At 54.1% G+C, this 15585-nt stretch overlaps 1 protein-coding gene across 1 annotated transcript in view; it reads left to right on the top strand.

Annotated features, from left to right (window-relative positions):
* Positions 1-15585, top strand: part of ANO2 (anoctamin 2) — a 69492-nt gene that overhangs the window by 35517 nt on the left and 18390 nt on the right. The window contains exons 14-15 of the mRNA XM_029054157.2: positions 10506-10580; positions 14444-14639. Coding sequence (XP_028909990.1) covers positions 10506-10580; positions 14444-14639 — 271 coding nt within the window. The remainder of the gene's footprint in view (positions 1-10505; positions 10581-14443; positions 14640-15585) is intronic.

The raw sequence follows: 15585 nt of genomic DNA, 5'->3' as shown, positions 1-15585 counted from the left end.
GGTAAGACTCCTGTGCCCCCTACCCCCCAAGTCCAGCTCTATCTGTCAGGGGATGAGACCCTAGGACAGGGCCTCCCCTGCTCCCCCTCTCCGGCTCCCTGCCTCCACCACTTTAAATCCCTTCCAACGATGAGGTTACCATGACTCATGTTTATGAATTTAGGTTTTGTGTCTGTTCTGATTCCCCACTTTGGGCTCTGTGTGTGTGTGTTGGAAGGGGATGCTTGAAATTGCTGAGGCTGTGTCATTATGTCCTTGACATCCACCGGTCTGGGCTCCACTGGGCAGGGTCCCCAGGGGAGCCTCTGGGGGGCAGAGATTTGAAGGGGGTGGTCCAGTCTGTCCTCTCCTGAGCACAGCTCCATCTCCCTGAATATCCCAATTATCCTGCTTATTCCCACCTCCGACTGCATCCAGAACTGCCTGTCGGGGACAGAGTGTGCAAAGATGGCAGGGGTGGAGGCCTGGGCTGTTGCGAGGTTGGGGGGCTGGACAGCTGGGGTCAGAGGACTAGGGGGCAGGGGGCTGGGAGTGAGGAGCCGGGAGATGGGGGTTGCAGGGAGGATTGCTGGAGATGGAGAGCTGGGGCCAAGGGCCTGGAGGCAGGTGGCGAGGGCGGCAGGAGTAGAGAACAAGTGCATTAGATGAAGTTGAGGCTTAAGAAAACGGCCACTGATGGTGAAACTCACCTGCTTGCGGGGGTGGGGTGTGTGTGTGTCTCTCTGAAAAGGCCTATGTGGCACCACAGTCCCAGCTGCAATAAACACACAATGTCCCTTGGAGTTTTGTCATCCTTGCAGCACCTGGCGTTGTTTTCTTATTCCTGTGACGTGTAATTAGATGTGTAAATATCAGCAAAGAGGCAGCATGACCCAGTGGAAAGAGCAGGGCCTAGAAGTCATTCATTCATTCATTCATTCAATAGTATTTATTGAGCACTTACTATGTGCAGAGCACTGTACTAAGCGCTTGGGATGAACAAGTCGGCAACAGATAGAGACAGTCCCTGCCGTTTGACGGGCTTACAGTCTAATCGGGGGAGACGGACAGACGAGAACAATGGCACTAAACAGCGTCAAGGGGAAGAACATCTCATAAAAACAATGGCAACTAAATAGAATCAAGGCGATGTACAATTCATTAACAAAATAAATAGGGTAACGAAAATATGTACAGTTGAGCGGACGGGTACAGTGCTGTGGGGATGGGAAGGGAGAGGTGGAGGAGCAGAGGGAAAAGGGGAAAATGAGGCTTTAGCTGCGGAGAGGTAAAGGGGGGATGGCAGAGGGAGTAGAGGGGGAAGAGGAGCTCAGTCTGGGAAGGCCTCTTGGAGGAGGTGATTTTTAAGTAAGGTTTTGAAGAGGGAAAGAGAATCAGTTTGGCGGAGGTGAGGAGGGAGGACGTTCCAGGACCGCGGGAGGACGTGACCCAGGGGTCGACGGCGGGATAGGCGAGACCGAGGGACGGCGAGGAGGTGGGCGGCGGAGGAGCGGAGCGTGCGGGGTGGGCGGTAGAAAGAGAGAAGGGAGGAGAGGTAGGAAGGGGCAAGGTGATGGAGAGCCTCGAAGCCTAGAGTGAGGAGTTTTTGTTTGGAGCGGAGGTCGATAGGCAACCACTGGAGTTGTTTAAGAAGGGGAGTGACATGCCCAGATCGTTTCTGCAGGAAGATGAGCCGGGCAGCGGAGTGAAGAATAGACCGGAGCGGGGCGAGAGAGGAGGAAGGGAGGTCAGAGAGAAGGCTGACACAGTAGTCTAGCCGGGATATAACGAGAGCCCGTAATAGTAAGGTAGCCGTTTGGGTGGAGAGGAAAGGGCGGATCTTGGCGATATTGTAGAGATGAAACCGGCAGGTCTTGGTACGGATAGGATGTGTGGGGTGAACGAGAGGGACGAGTCAAGGATGACACCGAGATTGCGGGCCTGCGGGACGGGAAGGATGGTCGTGCCATCCACGGTGATGGAGAAGTCTGGGAGCGGACCGGGCTTGGGAGGGAAGATGAGGAGCTCAGTCTTGCTCATGTTGAGTTTTAGGTGGCGGGCCGACATCCAGGTGGAGACGTCCCGGAGGCGGGAGGAGATGCGAGCCTGAAGGGAGGGGGAGAGGACAGGGGCGGAGATGTAGATCTGCGTGTCATCTGCGTAGAGATGGTAGTCAAAGCCGTGAGAGCGGATGAGTTCACCGAGGGAGTGAGTGTAAATGGAGAACAGAAGAGGGCCAAGAACTGACCCTTGAGGAACTCCAACAGTTAAAGGATGGGAGGGGGAGGAGGCTCCAGCGTAGGAGACCGAGAATGATCGGCCAGAGAGGTAAGACGAGAACCAGGAGAGGACAGAGTCCGTGAAGCCAAGGTGAGATAAGGTATGGAGGAGGAGGGGATGGTCGACAGTGTCAAAGGCAGCAGAGAGGTCAAGGAGGATCAGAATGGAGTAGGAGCCATTGGATTTGGCAAGAAGGAGGTCATGGGTGACCTTAGAGAGAGCAGTCTCGGAAGTCAAGAGACCTGGCTTAATAATGTTGGTATTTGTTAAGCGCTTACTATGTGCAGAGCACTGTTCTAAGCGCTCTAGTCCTGGCTCTGCCCCTGCCTCTTGTGTGACCCAGCATACGTCACCGAACCTCTCTGGGCCTCGGTTTCCTTATCTGTAAAGTAGGGATGAGGTCTTTGCTCTCCCTCCCTCTTTGACTTTGATCCCCATGTGGGTCAGGGATGGTGTCAGTTCTGATTATCCTGGATCAAGCTGAGCTCCTGAAACAGTGGTTATCCCACTAACAAACCTCAACCTTGTTAATGGTAAAGAAAAAATAACAGATCCATCAAACCCACAGGCGGAAGCTCTCGGTTTTCTGTGATAACATCAAGCAGGTAACCACTGAAAATGGAATTTTGCAGATAATCCACACCCTGACCTCCCCATTAGCCAAGAGCTTCAACGAGTACTGCAAACACAGATCCAAATTTGCGGGTTTGGATTTTGCCTTCTCTGACGTTCTCCTGTCCCTCTTCAGGGTTGAGGTTGGCTGAGAGATGGGAGTCAGTGACTTGACGAGATCAGGGGGAAAAGGCCCAGATATATATCTATGATTTGTGTATCTATCTGTGATTCTATTTATCCATTTTGATGGTATTGATGCCTGTCTACTTGTTTTGTTTTGCTGTCTGTCTCCCCCTTTTAGACTGTGAGCCCGTTGTTGGGCAGGGATTGTGTCTATCTGTTGCCGAATTATACATTCCAAACGCTTAGTACAGTGCTTTGCATACAATAAGTGCTCAATAAATACGATTGAATGAATGAATAAACCACTTGCTGGATGGGCATTCTCTGAATAATCTTCAGTCTTATTTATTGAGCCCTTACTTCGTGCAGAGCACTGTACTAAGCACTTGGGGGGAACTACAACTGAGTTCGCAGATGCATTATCTTCCTTAAAAAAACTTATAGTCTAATGGAAGAAACAAATTAACATAAGTAAATGATTTATAATATATAATCAAAAGATCTGTAAGTAAGTGCTGTGGGGTTAAGGGTGGGGCAAATATCACATGTCCAGAGGTCACAAATCTAAGTGTTTAGACAACACAGGAGGTAGAGGGAGCAGGGGAAAAGAGGGCTGAATCGGAAAAGGCCTCTTAAAGATGTGACCTTAATGAGAAATAGAGTTCCCAGTGGTAAGGGCCCAGGCCTGGGAGTCAGAGGATCTGGGTTCTCATCCCAGCTTCACCACTTGTTTGCTGTGTGATCTTGGGCAAGTCACTTAATTTCTCTGTGCTTCAGTGTCCTCATCTATAAAATGGGGATTAAATACTAATCCTTCTAATTTAGACTGCAAACTCCAAGTGGAACAGGAACTATATCCAAACTTAGTATCTTGATTCTACCCCAGGGTTTAGTACAGTATTTGGCACATAGTAAACACTTAACAAATGCCATAAAAAGTGGGTAGCTTGCAGTAGCCCCCTCTTCTTGCCGTTTCTGCCTGCAGCTTGGCAAACAAGCCCCTTTGGGGGATCATGTAAGATTACTGATGGCCTGGAGTGGGGTCAGACATGAAAACTTGAACTGGTTGTTCTGAAGCAGAGACCTGTTCCCCTGACCACTACCTCCCACCTCACTCCTTGGTTGTCTACCCCACCCCCTTCAGCAAGTGGAACACAGGCCACCAAAGGGCCTGCTCTAGTCAGCCCTCTCTCCCTTCTAGTCTAGTTGTAGTAATTGTTAAACCTGTACTTTGTGCCACAGACTGTAAGAGGCAATGGGGCAGATACCAGATAATCAGGTCAGGAACACTCCCCGTCCCTCATGGGGCTCTCATTCTAATTAGGAGGGAGAACAAGAATTTCATCCTCATTTTCATATGAGGAAACTGAGGCCCTGAGAAGTCAGGTAACTTGCCCAAGATCCCAGAACAGACAAGTGGCAGAAGCGGGATTAGAACCCAGGAGGAGTGGTGGGTAGGGGAGGACCTTCAGACATAATAATAATAATAATAATGTTGGTATTTGTTAAGCGCTTACTGTGTGCCAAGCACTGTTCTAAGCGCTGGGATAGACATAGGGGAATCAGGTTGTCCCACGTGGGGCTCACAGTCTTAATCCCCATTTTACAGATGAGGGAACTGAGGCACAGAGAAGTTAAGTGACTTGCCCACAGTCACACAGCCGACAAGTGGCAGAGCTGGGATTTGAACTCATGAGCCCTGACTCCAAAGCCCATGCTCTTTCCACCGAGGAAAGGCTAGAACCTGACTGCTGGGTGAGCTCATCAGTAATTGCCATTCCCACCCTGCCTCAGTTTCCCTATTCATGGAACCTTAATGTTGCCTCCTCCTGACCTTCCTCCTCTTCTCTTCTTTCTCCTCCTTTTTCTTCTCCTCTTTCCTTCTTCTCTCCCTCCCTACCTCCTCCCTGGACCAGTGGGGCGCCCCCTGTTGTGTGGGTGGGACGGGGGGGGGGGTTCCCTGTCGGCAGCAGGCCCAGAGAAGCGGCTGCAGGAGCTGCAGCCCGTGGCAGCGTGGGCGGCACATCTGCCAGCCCTGCCCGGGGCGGATGGGTGGGTGTGGGCCGGGCTCAGCGCTTGCCAGCTGGGGAACCTCACCCGGCAACAGGCTGTGTGGAGCCCAGCTGGCGAGGGGCCGCCCCCCTCCTCCCGTGCCCCCCGCACCTGCCCCGCTGAATCACAGAGAATGGGCACAGCTGGCAAGCCTCTGGATGGGGCCGGGGCCGGGGCCAGTGCAGGATGGAGAGCAGGGGTGAGGGCTGCGGGTGGTTTCCTAAACTTTTCTGGGGCAGAGGAAAAGCAAGAAGAAAAGAAGAGAATACAGTGGAGCTTGGAGGGCACAGAGCCAATCTGTGCTGGGCACCTGTTGTGTACAAAGATCTGTGCTGGGTGTTTACTGTGTGCAGAGCACTGTGCTGGGTGCCAGCTTTGGGCAGAGGGCTGTGCTTGGCACTTCCATGTGCAGAGGGCTGTGCTGGGCACCTGTTGTGGGCCGAAGCCTGTGCTAGGTGCTTGAAGAAGCAGAGAAGAGCAGACCAGAGAAGCAGCATGATATAGTGGATAGAGCATGGGCCTGGGAGTCAGAAGGTCATGTATTCTAATCCCGTCTCCACCACTTGTCTGGTGTGGAACCTTGACCAAGTCTCTTCACTTCTCTGGGCCTCTTCCCTCATCTGTAAAATGGGGATTGAGACTGTGGGTCCCATGTGGGGCAGGGACTGTGTCCAACCTAATTTGCTTATATCCGCCCCAGTGTTTAGTACAGTGCCTGGATCATAGTAATATTATTATTATCATTGGATACATATAGCAGAAGTGTCAGACTGGGTCCCTGCCCTCCAAGTGTTTAGACAGTCCAGCCATCGTCCCACATGGGCTGTCCGGGCAGGGGGCGGCTGTCCTGAATTGCCCCAATCCAAGTCTTAAATTTTCTCTTCACTGCTCTGCCTAAAACAGTGAGTTCCACCCACTGTGCTCTCCCTCCCCAGGGGTTTGCAGAGTGCCCCAACTTCTCGTCTCTCTTCTTCGTCTCCCTTTCATTTCTCCCCTTTTTTCCTCTTTTGTCTCTCCCTCCATCTCCTTTTTCTTCCAGGCTCTGCTCTTCGTTTCTCCCCTCGTCTTCATCTCTCACTTCTCTCCTCTGTTTTCCCCCCGTCCCCAGGAAACCCTGATGATGAACTTCCACCAGCTCCAGGTCACAATAGCATGGTGTGAGAGAGGTGGCAGAGCAGGCCAACTCAGTGTGAGAGGAGCACTGTGTGAGGGAGATAGCAGAGCAGGCCAGCTCCGGGCTGGCCCCGCCTTCAGCCTGGCGCTGGCTGGGCCGGTTCCCCAGAGATTCTGCCGTCACTGTCACTGCCGCCACTGCTGCCGCCGCCACCACAGGGGGTGAGGGATAATGCCAGGCTGAGGGAGCCAGGATTAGGTCACAGCTTCCAGCCGCGGGAGTCCAATGAGGTCCCTTGGGGCTGGCGGAGACACTCCCACCGCTCTCACCAGCCCCCCGCCGCCCCCTAATCAGCCCCTATCTCTCCTCGACCAGCCCCTGCCCTGCTACCAGCCTCCACCCCCTACCAGCATCCAACCCCCAACAAGCCCCTGCCCCAACAACCAGTCCCTGCCCCCTGACCAGACCCCAGCATCTCCATCAGCCCCGTGCTCCCGACCAGCCCCTGCTGTCTCCCTTGACCAGCCCACACCACCTCCCCCCACCAGTCCTGACACGCAAGTGGCCGGTGGGCAGTGTCCATCTGTCCAGCCCGAGCCCGTGACAGAAGCAAGGGAGGGTTTTCATTTTCAGCCCCCAAATAGCTGAATGACCAATTACTATCCTGGATGGGGTCTAGGCCTCTGTGGACGTGAGAGCAGAGCTTGGTCAGTCAGAGCCCCCTGACTCTGGAGGCTGGGTGATCGCGCTGATGGTGTTTCAGACCTGGCAGTGAGTTTGAACTTACTTTGAGCTTGGTCCAGAACTAAGGTGAGGGGGCAGGGTCACTCAGGGTCATGTGCCACCACCCAGCACATCCACCCTGTGGACCCGGGATCTGAATGGTTTGTTCCAGCCCCGCCTTGTCTCGGAGGGTGGCAGACTTCTGTGGACTCAGGGAGAAGTGAATCAGCATCTCCCACTTCCCCCAAGGGTTGAGGTGGTCCGGGGGTGGTCCTGGGCTGGGTCCCTTTCACTAATGAAGAGATAGGAATGAAATGTGTGGGAGGTCCCGGAGCCCAAGTATCTCTAGTCGAGACTTCCAGCGGAGGGTGGGGATAGAAGTGGGGCTGAGGGGCAAGCCTCCTGACCGCCCTTCGGGATCTTTATGCCCCCCGCCGGGCACCCACTGCGACCACGGGCTGGGGATACCCGGCAGGCCTCCGGGCAGCCCGTCCCTGATCCCAGCCTGGGCTTGGTGCAGCAGGGCAGGGCCCCAGAGCGACCCACCACCCCTGCTATCATGAGAACGCTCCTCGCCCATATAAGGAACCAGCGTGGTCCCCGAGAAAGGGCTGACCGCATTGCATGCCTGGCTGGCAGACAGGATCTCACAGCTGGAGGATCTTTCCGGAGCTGAACTATACATCTGTGCTGGCCCCCGTCTGGGGTGGGGTTTAGGAAGATTGGAGGGATGGGAGAGTGGGAAGTAGATGTTCAGTACAGAGCTCTGAGTGCAGTAGGTGCCCAGCCTACTGCTCTGAATGCACTAGGTGCTTAGTACATATATTGTACACTATAGGTTTAGTACAGTGTTTTGCATTCTATAGACTTTGCTGTACTGTTCCCAGGTTCCCAAACGCTGCCAGCGCTCCGTGATGGTGGGCCCGCATGGTGTGGTGCCAGGGAGAAGGCGAGTTCCAGGAGGCAGGGCAGGGAGCAGGCATCTTTTACCATCCCGGTGGCTGCCGCTGCAGGATACTTTTCCTAGCACTCAGGGCTTAGTACAGTGCCTAGCGCTCAGTAGGGGCTCATCTTACAGCACTGATTGAGTGCCTCTACCTGGGGCAGCTTCAGATCAGAGAGCTCTTTCCATAACTAAAGTTGTCCCTTGGAGATTCAGGCCCTGGAGTGTGTGGGTGTGTACACGTGCATATGTGTGTGGGTGCGCATGTTTGTGTATGTGTGTGTGTATGCGTACATGAATCAATGGTATATATTAAGCATTTACTGTGTGCAGAGCATTGTACTAAGCATTTAAGAGAGTACAATACAATAGATTTGGTAGATACTTTCCCTGGCCACAGGAGTTTACAGTATGTCTGTGCAAATAATAATTATGGTATTTAAGTGCTTACTATGTTCCAGGCACTGTACTAAGTGCTGGAATGAATACAAGCAAATTGGGTTAGACACAGTCCCTGTCCGATGGGGGGCTCATAGTTTCGATCTCATTTTACAGATGAAGTTACAGGCCCAGAGAAGTTAAGTGACTTGCCCAAGGTCATACAGCAGACAAATGCGGAGCCAGAATCAGAACCCATGACCTTGTAATTCCCAAGCCCGTGCACTATCCGCTGTGCCATGCTGCTTCTCAATGTGTATGTGTGTGGAAGTGAGTGCTTGTGCGTACACCACTGCGACTTGGTCACTGTACGTGTGCGGGGGTGCATGTGTGTGCATCTGAAAATGGGGTCACTGTCTATGTGCGGGTGGAGGTGTGCATGTGTATGTGTGTGTGCGGGTGTCTGTGTGTGGGCGGGAGTGTGTGTGTGTGTGTGTGTGTGTGGTCACCGGGGACAGCAGCTCCCCGGGGCTTGGCAGGCGTCCCTGCCGGTCCCCGCCCGTCCCGCCCGCCTCCGGCCACCGCAGCACAGGTTTAGATTAGCGTCGGCTCCGCGGGCTCGTGCGTCACTCCCTCCCCGGGTGCCGTGGTGGATGGCTTTTCTGTGCCACGCGGGGCCCGCACTGGAGTTGGGCTCTCCGGGTTGGTGGCGCCGAGGGGCCCTGGCTGTGGCACACGGCCGAGCCTAGGAGGGGAGAAGGAAACCCAGGTGGTGGAAGTTGGGGTTGAGGACATTTTTCTATCCAAGAAACCCACGAAGAGGAGGGGCGAGTTCAGCCACCCCGAACAGTCAGGGGACAATTGGAGGCCAATGGAAGAGGGACCCCAGACCTGCTGTGTGATCCTGATCTGCTTGCTTAAACTCTCTGACCCTCAAAGCTTCCTCCTCATTCTGATGGCCCAGGGGGCCCCAGTGCTAGGTAGTGGGGGATGGGGGGGACTGAGGGCTTGTCAATCAGTGGTATTTATTGAGCACTTACTATGTACAGAGCACTGTACTAATATTATCATCACTAAGTGTTTGGGAAAGTACAGTAGAGAAGCAGCATGGCCCAGTGACTAGAGCATGGGCTTGGAAGTCAGAGGAAGTAGGTTCTAATGCCGGTTCCGCCACCTGTCTGCTGTGTGATCTTGGGCAAGCCACTTAACTTCTCTGTGCCTCAGTTACCTCATCTGTAAAATGGGGATTAAGACTGTGAGCCCCATGTGGGACAACCTGATTATCTTGTATCTACCCCAGCACTTAGAACAGTGCTTGGCACATAGTAAGTTTATTCAATAGTATTTATTAAGTGCTTACTATGTGCAGAGCACTGTACTAAGCGCTTGGAATGAACAAGTTGGCAACAGATAGAGACAGTCCCTGCCGTTTGACGGGCTTACAGTCTAATCGGGGGAGAGAGACAGACAAGAACAATGGCAATAAATAGAGTCGAGGGGAAGAACATCTCGTAAAAACAATGGCAACTAAATAGAATCAAGGCGATGTACATTTCATTAAAAAAATAAATAGGGTAATGAAAATATATACAGTTGAGCAGATGAGTATGGTGCTGAGGGGATGGGAAGGGAGGGGGGAGGAGCAGAGGGAAATGGGGGGAAAAGAGGGTTAAGCTGCGGAGAGGTGAAGGGGGACGGTAGAAGGAATAGAGGGAGAAGGGGAGCTCAGTCTGGGAAGGCCTCTCGGAGGAGGTGAGTTTTAAGTAGGGTTTTGAAGAGGGGAAGAGAATTAGTTTGGCCGAGGTGAGGAGGGAGAGCGTTCCAGGACCGCGGGAGGACGTGGTCCAGGGGTCGACGGCGGGATGGGCGAGACCGAGGGACGGTGAGGAGGTGGGTGGCAGAGGAGCGGAGCGTGCGGGGTGGGCAGGAGAAAGAGAGAAGGGAGGAGAGGTAAGAGGGGGCAAGGTGATGTAGAGCCTTGAAGCCTAGAGTGAGGAGTTTTTGTTTAGTAAGTGTTTAGTAAGTTTAGTAAGTGTTTAACAGATACCATCATCATCATCATCATCACGATCCCTGCTCTCAAGAAGCTTACAGGCTAGTGGGGGAGACAAACACTGAATTCCATTTCATGGGTTTGGGGGTGAGAGAAGCCCCTGCCAGTTGCCCCAGAGTCTGCTGTTTTGGGGTGCCCAGCCTGGGTGCTCTTTCCTAATGGTCTGCAGTCAATGGGGGTCTGCCCCTCCCCCTCAAACCCCAGGGAATTACAGGTTCATGATCCCACATTTATGTTTTTGCCAGAATGATGAAGACAAGCTGGCATGGAAAGACCGTTTCCCCGGCTATCTGATGAACTGCGCTTCTATCCTGTTCATGGTAAGGTCAGCGTTTCACCGCATCTTGGGACTGCCCCAGCCTGCGACTTTCCAACCTCTCCCCCTACACTTCCCCCCGTCCCCTTGTCTGAAGCTTCCTTATCCCTCTCCCCTTAAACCTGCCAACCCAGTTCCTCCCCTCCAGCTATGCCTCCTGAAAACCCTCTTCCAGGAGGTCTTCCCAGATCGATCCCCAGTTCCTTGGTCACATCAGCCCCTTCCACACTAGAGGATTTATCTGTTTATTTGGGAGATTTATCTGATTGACAAATTGTGCGTTTTTATCATTCGTCTGGTGCTTTTTACTCTTTTACTTGGCATCTCTCTGAAATCCCCTTAATTCCTCCACTAGACTGAGAGCTTTTTTTGCAGTGGGCACCATGCCTCTTTGGCTACATTATCCCAAGAGCAGAGCACAGCATTCTGCACCCAGTAGGTACCCAGTAGATTGTTCTCCACATATTAGATGCCCAGTTCATCACCCTTCACCTAGCATGTGCTCAGTACAGGGCTCTGCACATAATAGATGTTCAGCACAGTGCTCTGCACATAGTAGATGCTGAGGAGAGTGCTCTGCACCGGTTAGTAAGCACTCAGAACTCTGCTGCTCTAGACACTTGGTAGCATGCAGCAGGAGTGGAAGATCTGACTCCTGCCCAGGAAGAACTTACAATCTAACTGGAAGGCTGGGCCTCCCTCCTCCCAGCCAAGTGTGGGGAACAGAATGAGTAACTGTTGAGAGATGATGGGGGGGGGTGGGTCTCTTTATGAGGTTGGGGAACTCTGGGGGATTCCTACTGGGGAAGAGGGCTCCCTTTTGGGGTGGGGTCACCTGTCACATTGCCCCTTGGCTCATGGCTTTGGGATCACCCTAGAAGGTAGGAATCTCCCCGCCAGCTACCTCTGGGAAAGTTTTCCTTGCGGAGTGGGGTGGGAGGGGGTCTGAAACCCGAGAGGGGCAGGGGAGGGGGAGTGTGCTGGGCTGAGAGTTTTAGGCCTTTAGGCCGGAATTAGGGTAATAAAAGGGCCCGACCAAGGCGGAAGCCCTAATCCCACTCGGCCCTCGGGTTAACCCTGTGAGCGCCAGTCCTCCGGCCGTGGCCACCTGGATCCCAGCTGTCGGGTGGATTCGGGTGGCCACGGCTGACAGGGGGTGGCCCCCGAGGTTGGCTTCTAGGTAGAAGAGTCTCCCTTCTTTCCCAGAAAGAATGGCTCGGGGGTCTCGGGACCAGCTCAGCCTCTTCCTTGCTTCTAGGATCCAAGGTCTGGGCATCTTTCCACACCTGAAGGCATCTCTGACTGATGAGGGTCTCTGGTTGATGAGGTCTCTGACTGACTGGGTCTCTCTCCGATGGAATCTCTGGATGATGGGGTCTCCTACTGTTTGAGGAAAAAAAAGTCACCACCAGAAACCTCCCTCCTCCTCCCTCATCCCCATCAGGGCTGGAAACCTGGCTAACACAGGTCTGGCTGCTAGACCTAGATCAACCACTGGCCCTGCTGGGTCACCTTGGGCAAATCCCTTAACCCTTCTGAGCCTCAGTTTCCCCTTCTGTATAATAGGGATGAGATCCTTGCTTTCCTTACCCCTGAGACTGAGTCCCATTTGGAGGCAGGGACTATGTCCAGCCTGATTATCTACCTTGGGCAGTGCTTGCCACAGACTAAGCACTTAATAAACACCGTAACTAAATTGGGGGCATGTGCATGTGCGTGTGTCTGTGTGTGTGTGTGTGTTTGTGTGTGTTTGTCCAGCCTGCCTTCCATCTCAGTGGGGTCCCATACTGAGGGCCTGAAATAGCCCTTTGTAATACACATCCCCTCTCATCCCCCCCTCCCCACTCCCCTCAGTCTCTGCCTGTCCCAGGCTTCAGGTGAACACCACAGATGTCCTCAAGGTTGTTCACTCCCCATTCTGGCCTGACCTCCTGGGGTGGAGGGACAGTCTTGGTCGAGAAGATTGGGGTGGGCAATCCAACATGCAAGAGGAGTCTCCAAACCACTTAACATAGCACTGAGGGATCAGAAAGGAAATCAGACAGTTACAGTGTTTTTTGGGCACTGTACTGAGCACTAGAGTTCATACAGGATTAGCATCTGGGATGTAGTTTCTGCCGCACCCAGGGACTCTGTCTCAGAGGGAAGAAGAGTCTTAGCCCCATTTTCAAAGGAGAAAACTGAAGTCCAGAAAGGTTGAGGGATTAGCCTGAGATCACACAGCAGGACTGGGGCAGAACCTTGTTTAGAGCCCAAGATCCCTGGCTCTCAGTCCCGTGCCCTTTCCCTCGACCTCACCATCTTCTTCCTCTGGGGAAAGGAGAGGAAGTGAAGGGAGGTGGAAGGGGGTGGAGGCATGCAGAGGGGTGTTTCCAACTAGAAATGAGGGGGTCTGCACTCTCCCATCCCATGATCCAGGTACACTGCTCCATATTCTTCCCTTAGTGCCAGGGCAGGGGGGCTGGCAGAGCCTGGGGATCCCCAGCCACATCCTCACAATCCCCATGCCCGTCCCCAAGGGCAAAGCCTCCTGCCACTGGGGTGAGGGGCATAGAAGGGCTGGGGAGAACCACGGGGGGCGGAGAGATCTCAAGCCACATTTTCCAGGCTCTTGCTGTCTGGCAGAGAGGTCCCAGGGGGATTTGGAATGAAAATGTCTGCATTGTTGCGGGGTGGTGATGTCATGTCCTGAATGGCCCTGCTGGCAACATAGACAGCTATGCCTCTCGTCATTCCCCCTTCCCCCCGCCACCTCCTCCCCACCCCCACCTTGGTTCCAATTTCCTTAGGCCTGGGGGGGGGGTCTCGCCTTTCTCCTCCAGGCTCTTCCCCAGAAAGCATTTCCCAGAGTTCACCTCTTGCCAGGGTGACCCCCTATCCACGCAGCACATACCTCAAAGCGTTTGAGGGCCCCTCTCTGCTGGGACTACACCCTCCCTGTCCATGCTTCAGTGGGGATCTCCCACCCGGCCCCACACCACCTGGGGCCAGAGGGGTCCCACCCAGCTTCTGCCTTGGGGGGCGGTCCCAAGAAAGGAGAGGGTGAGAGTGTTGGATCTAAGAGGCCAGAGGGCAGGACTGTCCCTCCTGCTTTGGGGAGATGAGATGGAGCTGTGGGTCAGAGGTTGGTCCAAAGGGCCAGTCAAACTGGTCTCAATGGCCACTGATCAGACATTGCCAGACTTTAGCCCACATGCCCTCCAGAGAAGTATCTGCTAGCCCCTCAGCCCACACTGGGGATTTGGAGGCCAAAATTTGAGCTGCTCTTCCTCCTCCTCCTTGTGTCCCCACCCCACACCTCTCCAGTGGTAGTGGCGGTGTAGACCCTGAGCATCCTGTGTGTGGTTCATCGGCCCAGCCTGCGTGCTGTGAGAGAACATTGAGAGTATGAGAAAAGGGACACCACAGTCCTTGCCCCCAGGAGCCTCCAGCCTAACAGGGAATCCCCCCTACTCTCCCCACCATGCTTCTCTTCCCTGTCCCTCCCTTCCTTCTCTTCTCTTCCCTCCCTTTTTTCCTGCTATCCCCTTCCTCTCCCCCATCTCCTCTACCCTGCTCCTGCTATCCTCCATGTCCTTTCCTCCGTGTCCTTCTTCCCTCTCCTCCTCCCTTTTCCTTTCTTTCCCTCCTCCTCCTGCTTCCTACCTCATCTCCTTCTCTTCCTCTCTCCTCTCCCTCCCTCCTCCCTTGCTATCCCCAACTTTCTTTTCTCCTCTGTTCCTTTCCCACCTCTCCTCAATCCCCTCTCTTTCCTTATACCTACAATCCCAATCCTTGCAGGCAGGTGGGAAGCGGGCAGGCGGGGGACTGGGACATGGTCAAAATGGATTCTCTCTCCCTCCCCTCCCTCGCCCCACTCCCCCACAGATTGCCTTGACCTTCTCAATTGTCTTTGGGGTGATCGTGTACCGGATCACAACAGCTGCGGCCCTGTACCTCAGCAAGGCTTCTCCGTCCAGCGTGCGGATGACAGTGAAGGCGACGGCGGTCATCATCAACCTTGTGGTCATCCTGATCCTGGATGAACTCTATGGCGCGGTAGCCAAGTGGCTCACCAAGATTGGTAATGTCCCCGATTCTGGGCCGACCCCGTGGGCTGTGGTTTGGGCTCCTGGGGAGTGGCCGAGCAGCTTGCCTTGACCCCATGTGGACTCCATGTGGCTTTCACGCTTGCCAGAGACTTGTGCATACTCCATCCGTCCATTCCAAAGAACCACACATGCTTCATGCTTCTCAAGGCACTGAGCACGCTCTGTGCATTCCACACTGCCATGGGAGCTGAGATCCCGTTCTAGGTGAAGCGATGGCAAGGGCTGGTGTTTGGGGTGATTCTAACCCTCCAGGCTGTCATCAGGACTCTTGGGTTCCAGAACTGTCAGCCCTCTGCTTGCTGGGTGACCTTGAGACGTGTCCATCCCTCTCTGGGCCTCTGATCCCGCCCCATTCCCTGGGACCTGGGTTCATCCACTGAGAATCTTGAGCAGAGGGTATAGACCAGGCCTGCGCCCAGGCCAGTGGGTCTGATTCCATGAGGTACAGCTTGTGGTGGGAGAGAGAGAATATTTCCGATAGGCCAAGCTGGGAGAGAGGAGGGTACCTGCCCCGTTCTGACTCTGGGTCTCACCTTGATCCTGCTAGCTGTAGTTTTGGTGCTTGTCGATGTCCTCCGAGTCCAGTGCAGTATGGGTGTCTTCACTGGGCCAGGCTGACCTTGCTGGTGACTTAGGTGGTCCCCATCCTGCCTCTGACTAGAGGAGGGGTCTCACTCTCCATATCCCTCCCCTGGGTGCCACCCTGCTAGCATTGACAGAAAACAGCACCCCGCGGGGCTGAGGTTTGGCCGTGGTGGGTTCTCCCTCCCACTGGCCCAGACCAGGGACAGATAGACAGGCAGCTGGTCCTCCTTAGTGCTGTCAGAGAGCTTTTTGGCTTCCAAAGACTTGGAGACCCCGAGGGAGGGGCGGGTGCCTTCCGCTGCCTGACTGATTCAACCACCCAGACCCAAGCTC

This window comes from Ornithorhynchus anatinus, chromosome X4 (assembly GCF_004115215.2).
Source record: "Ornithorhynchus anatinus isolate Pmale09 chromosome X4, mOrnAna1.pri.v4, whole genome shotgun sequence".
Taxonomy (NCBI): Eukaryota; Metazoa; Chordata; class Mammalia; order Monotremata; family Ornithorhynchidae; genus Ornithorhynchus; species Ornithorhynchus anatinus.
This window is presented reverse-complemented; position numbering and strand designations above follow the sequence as displayed.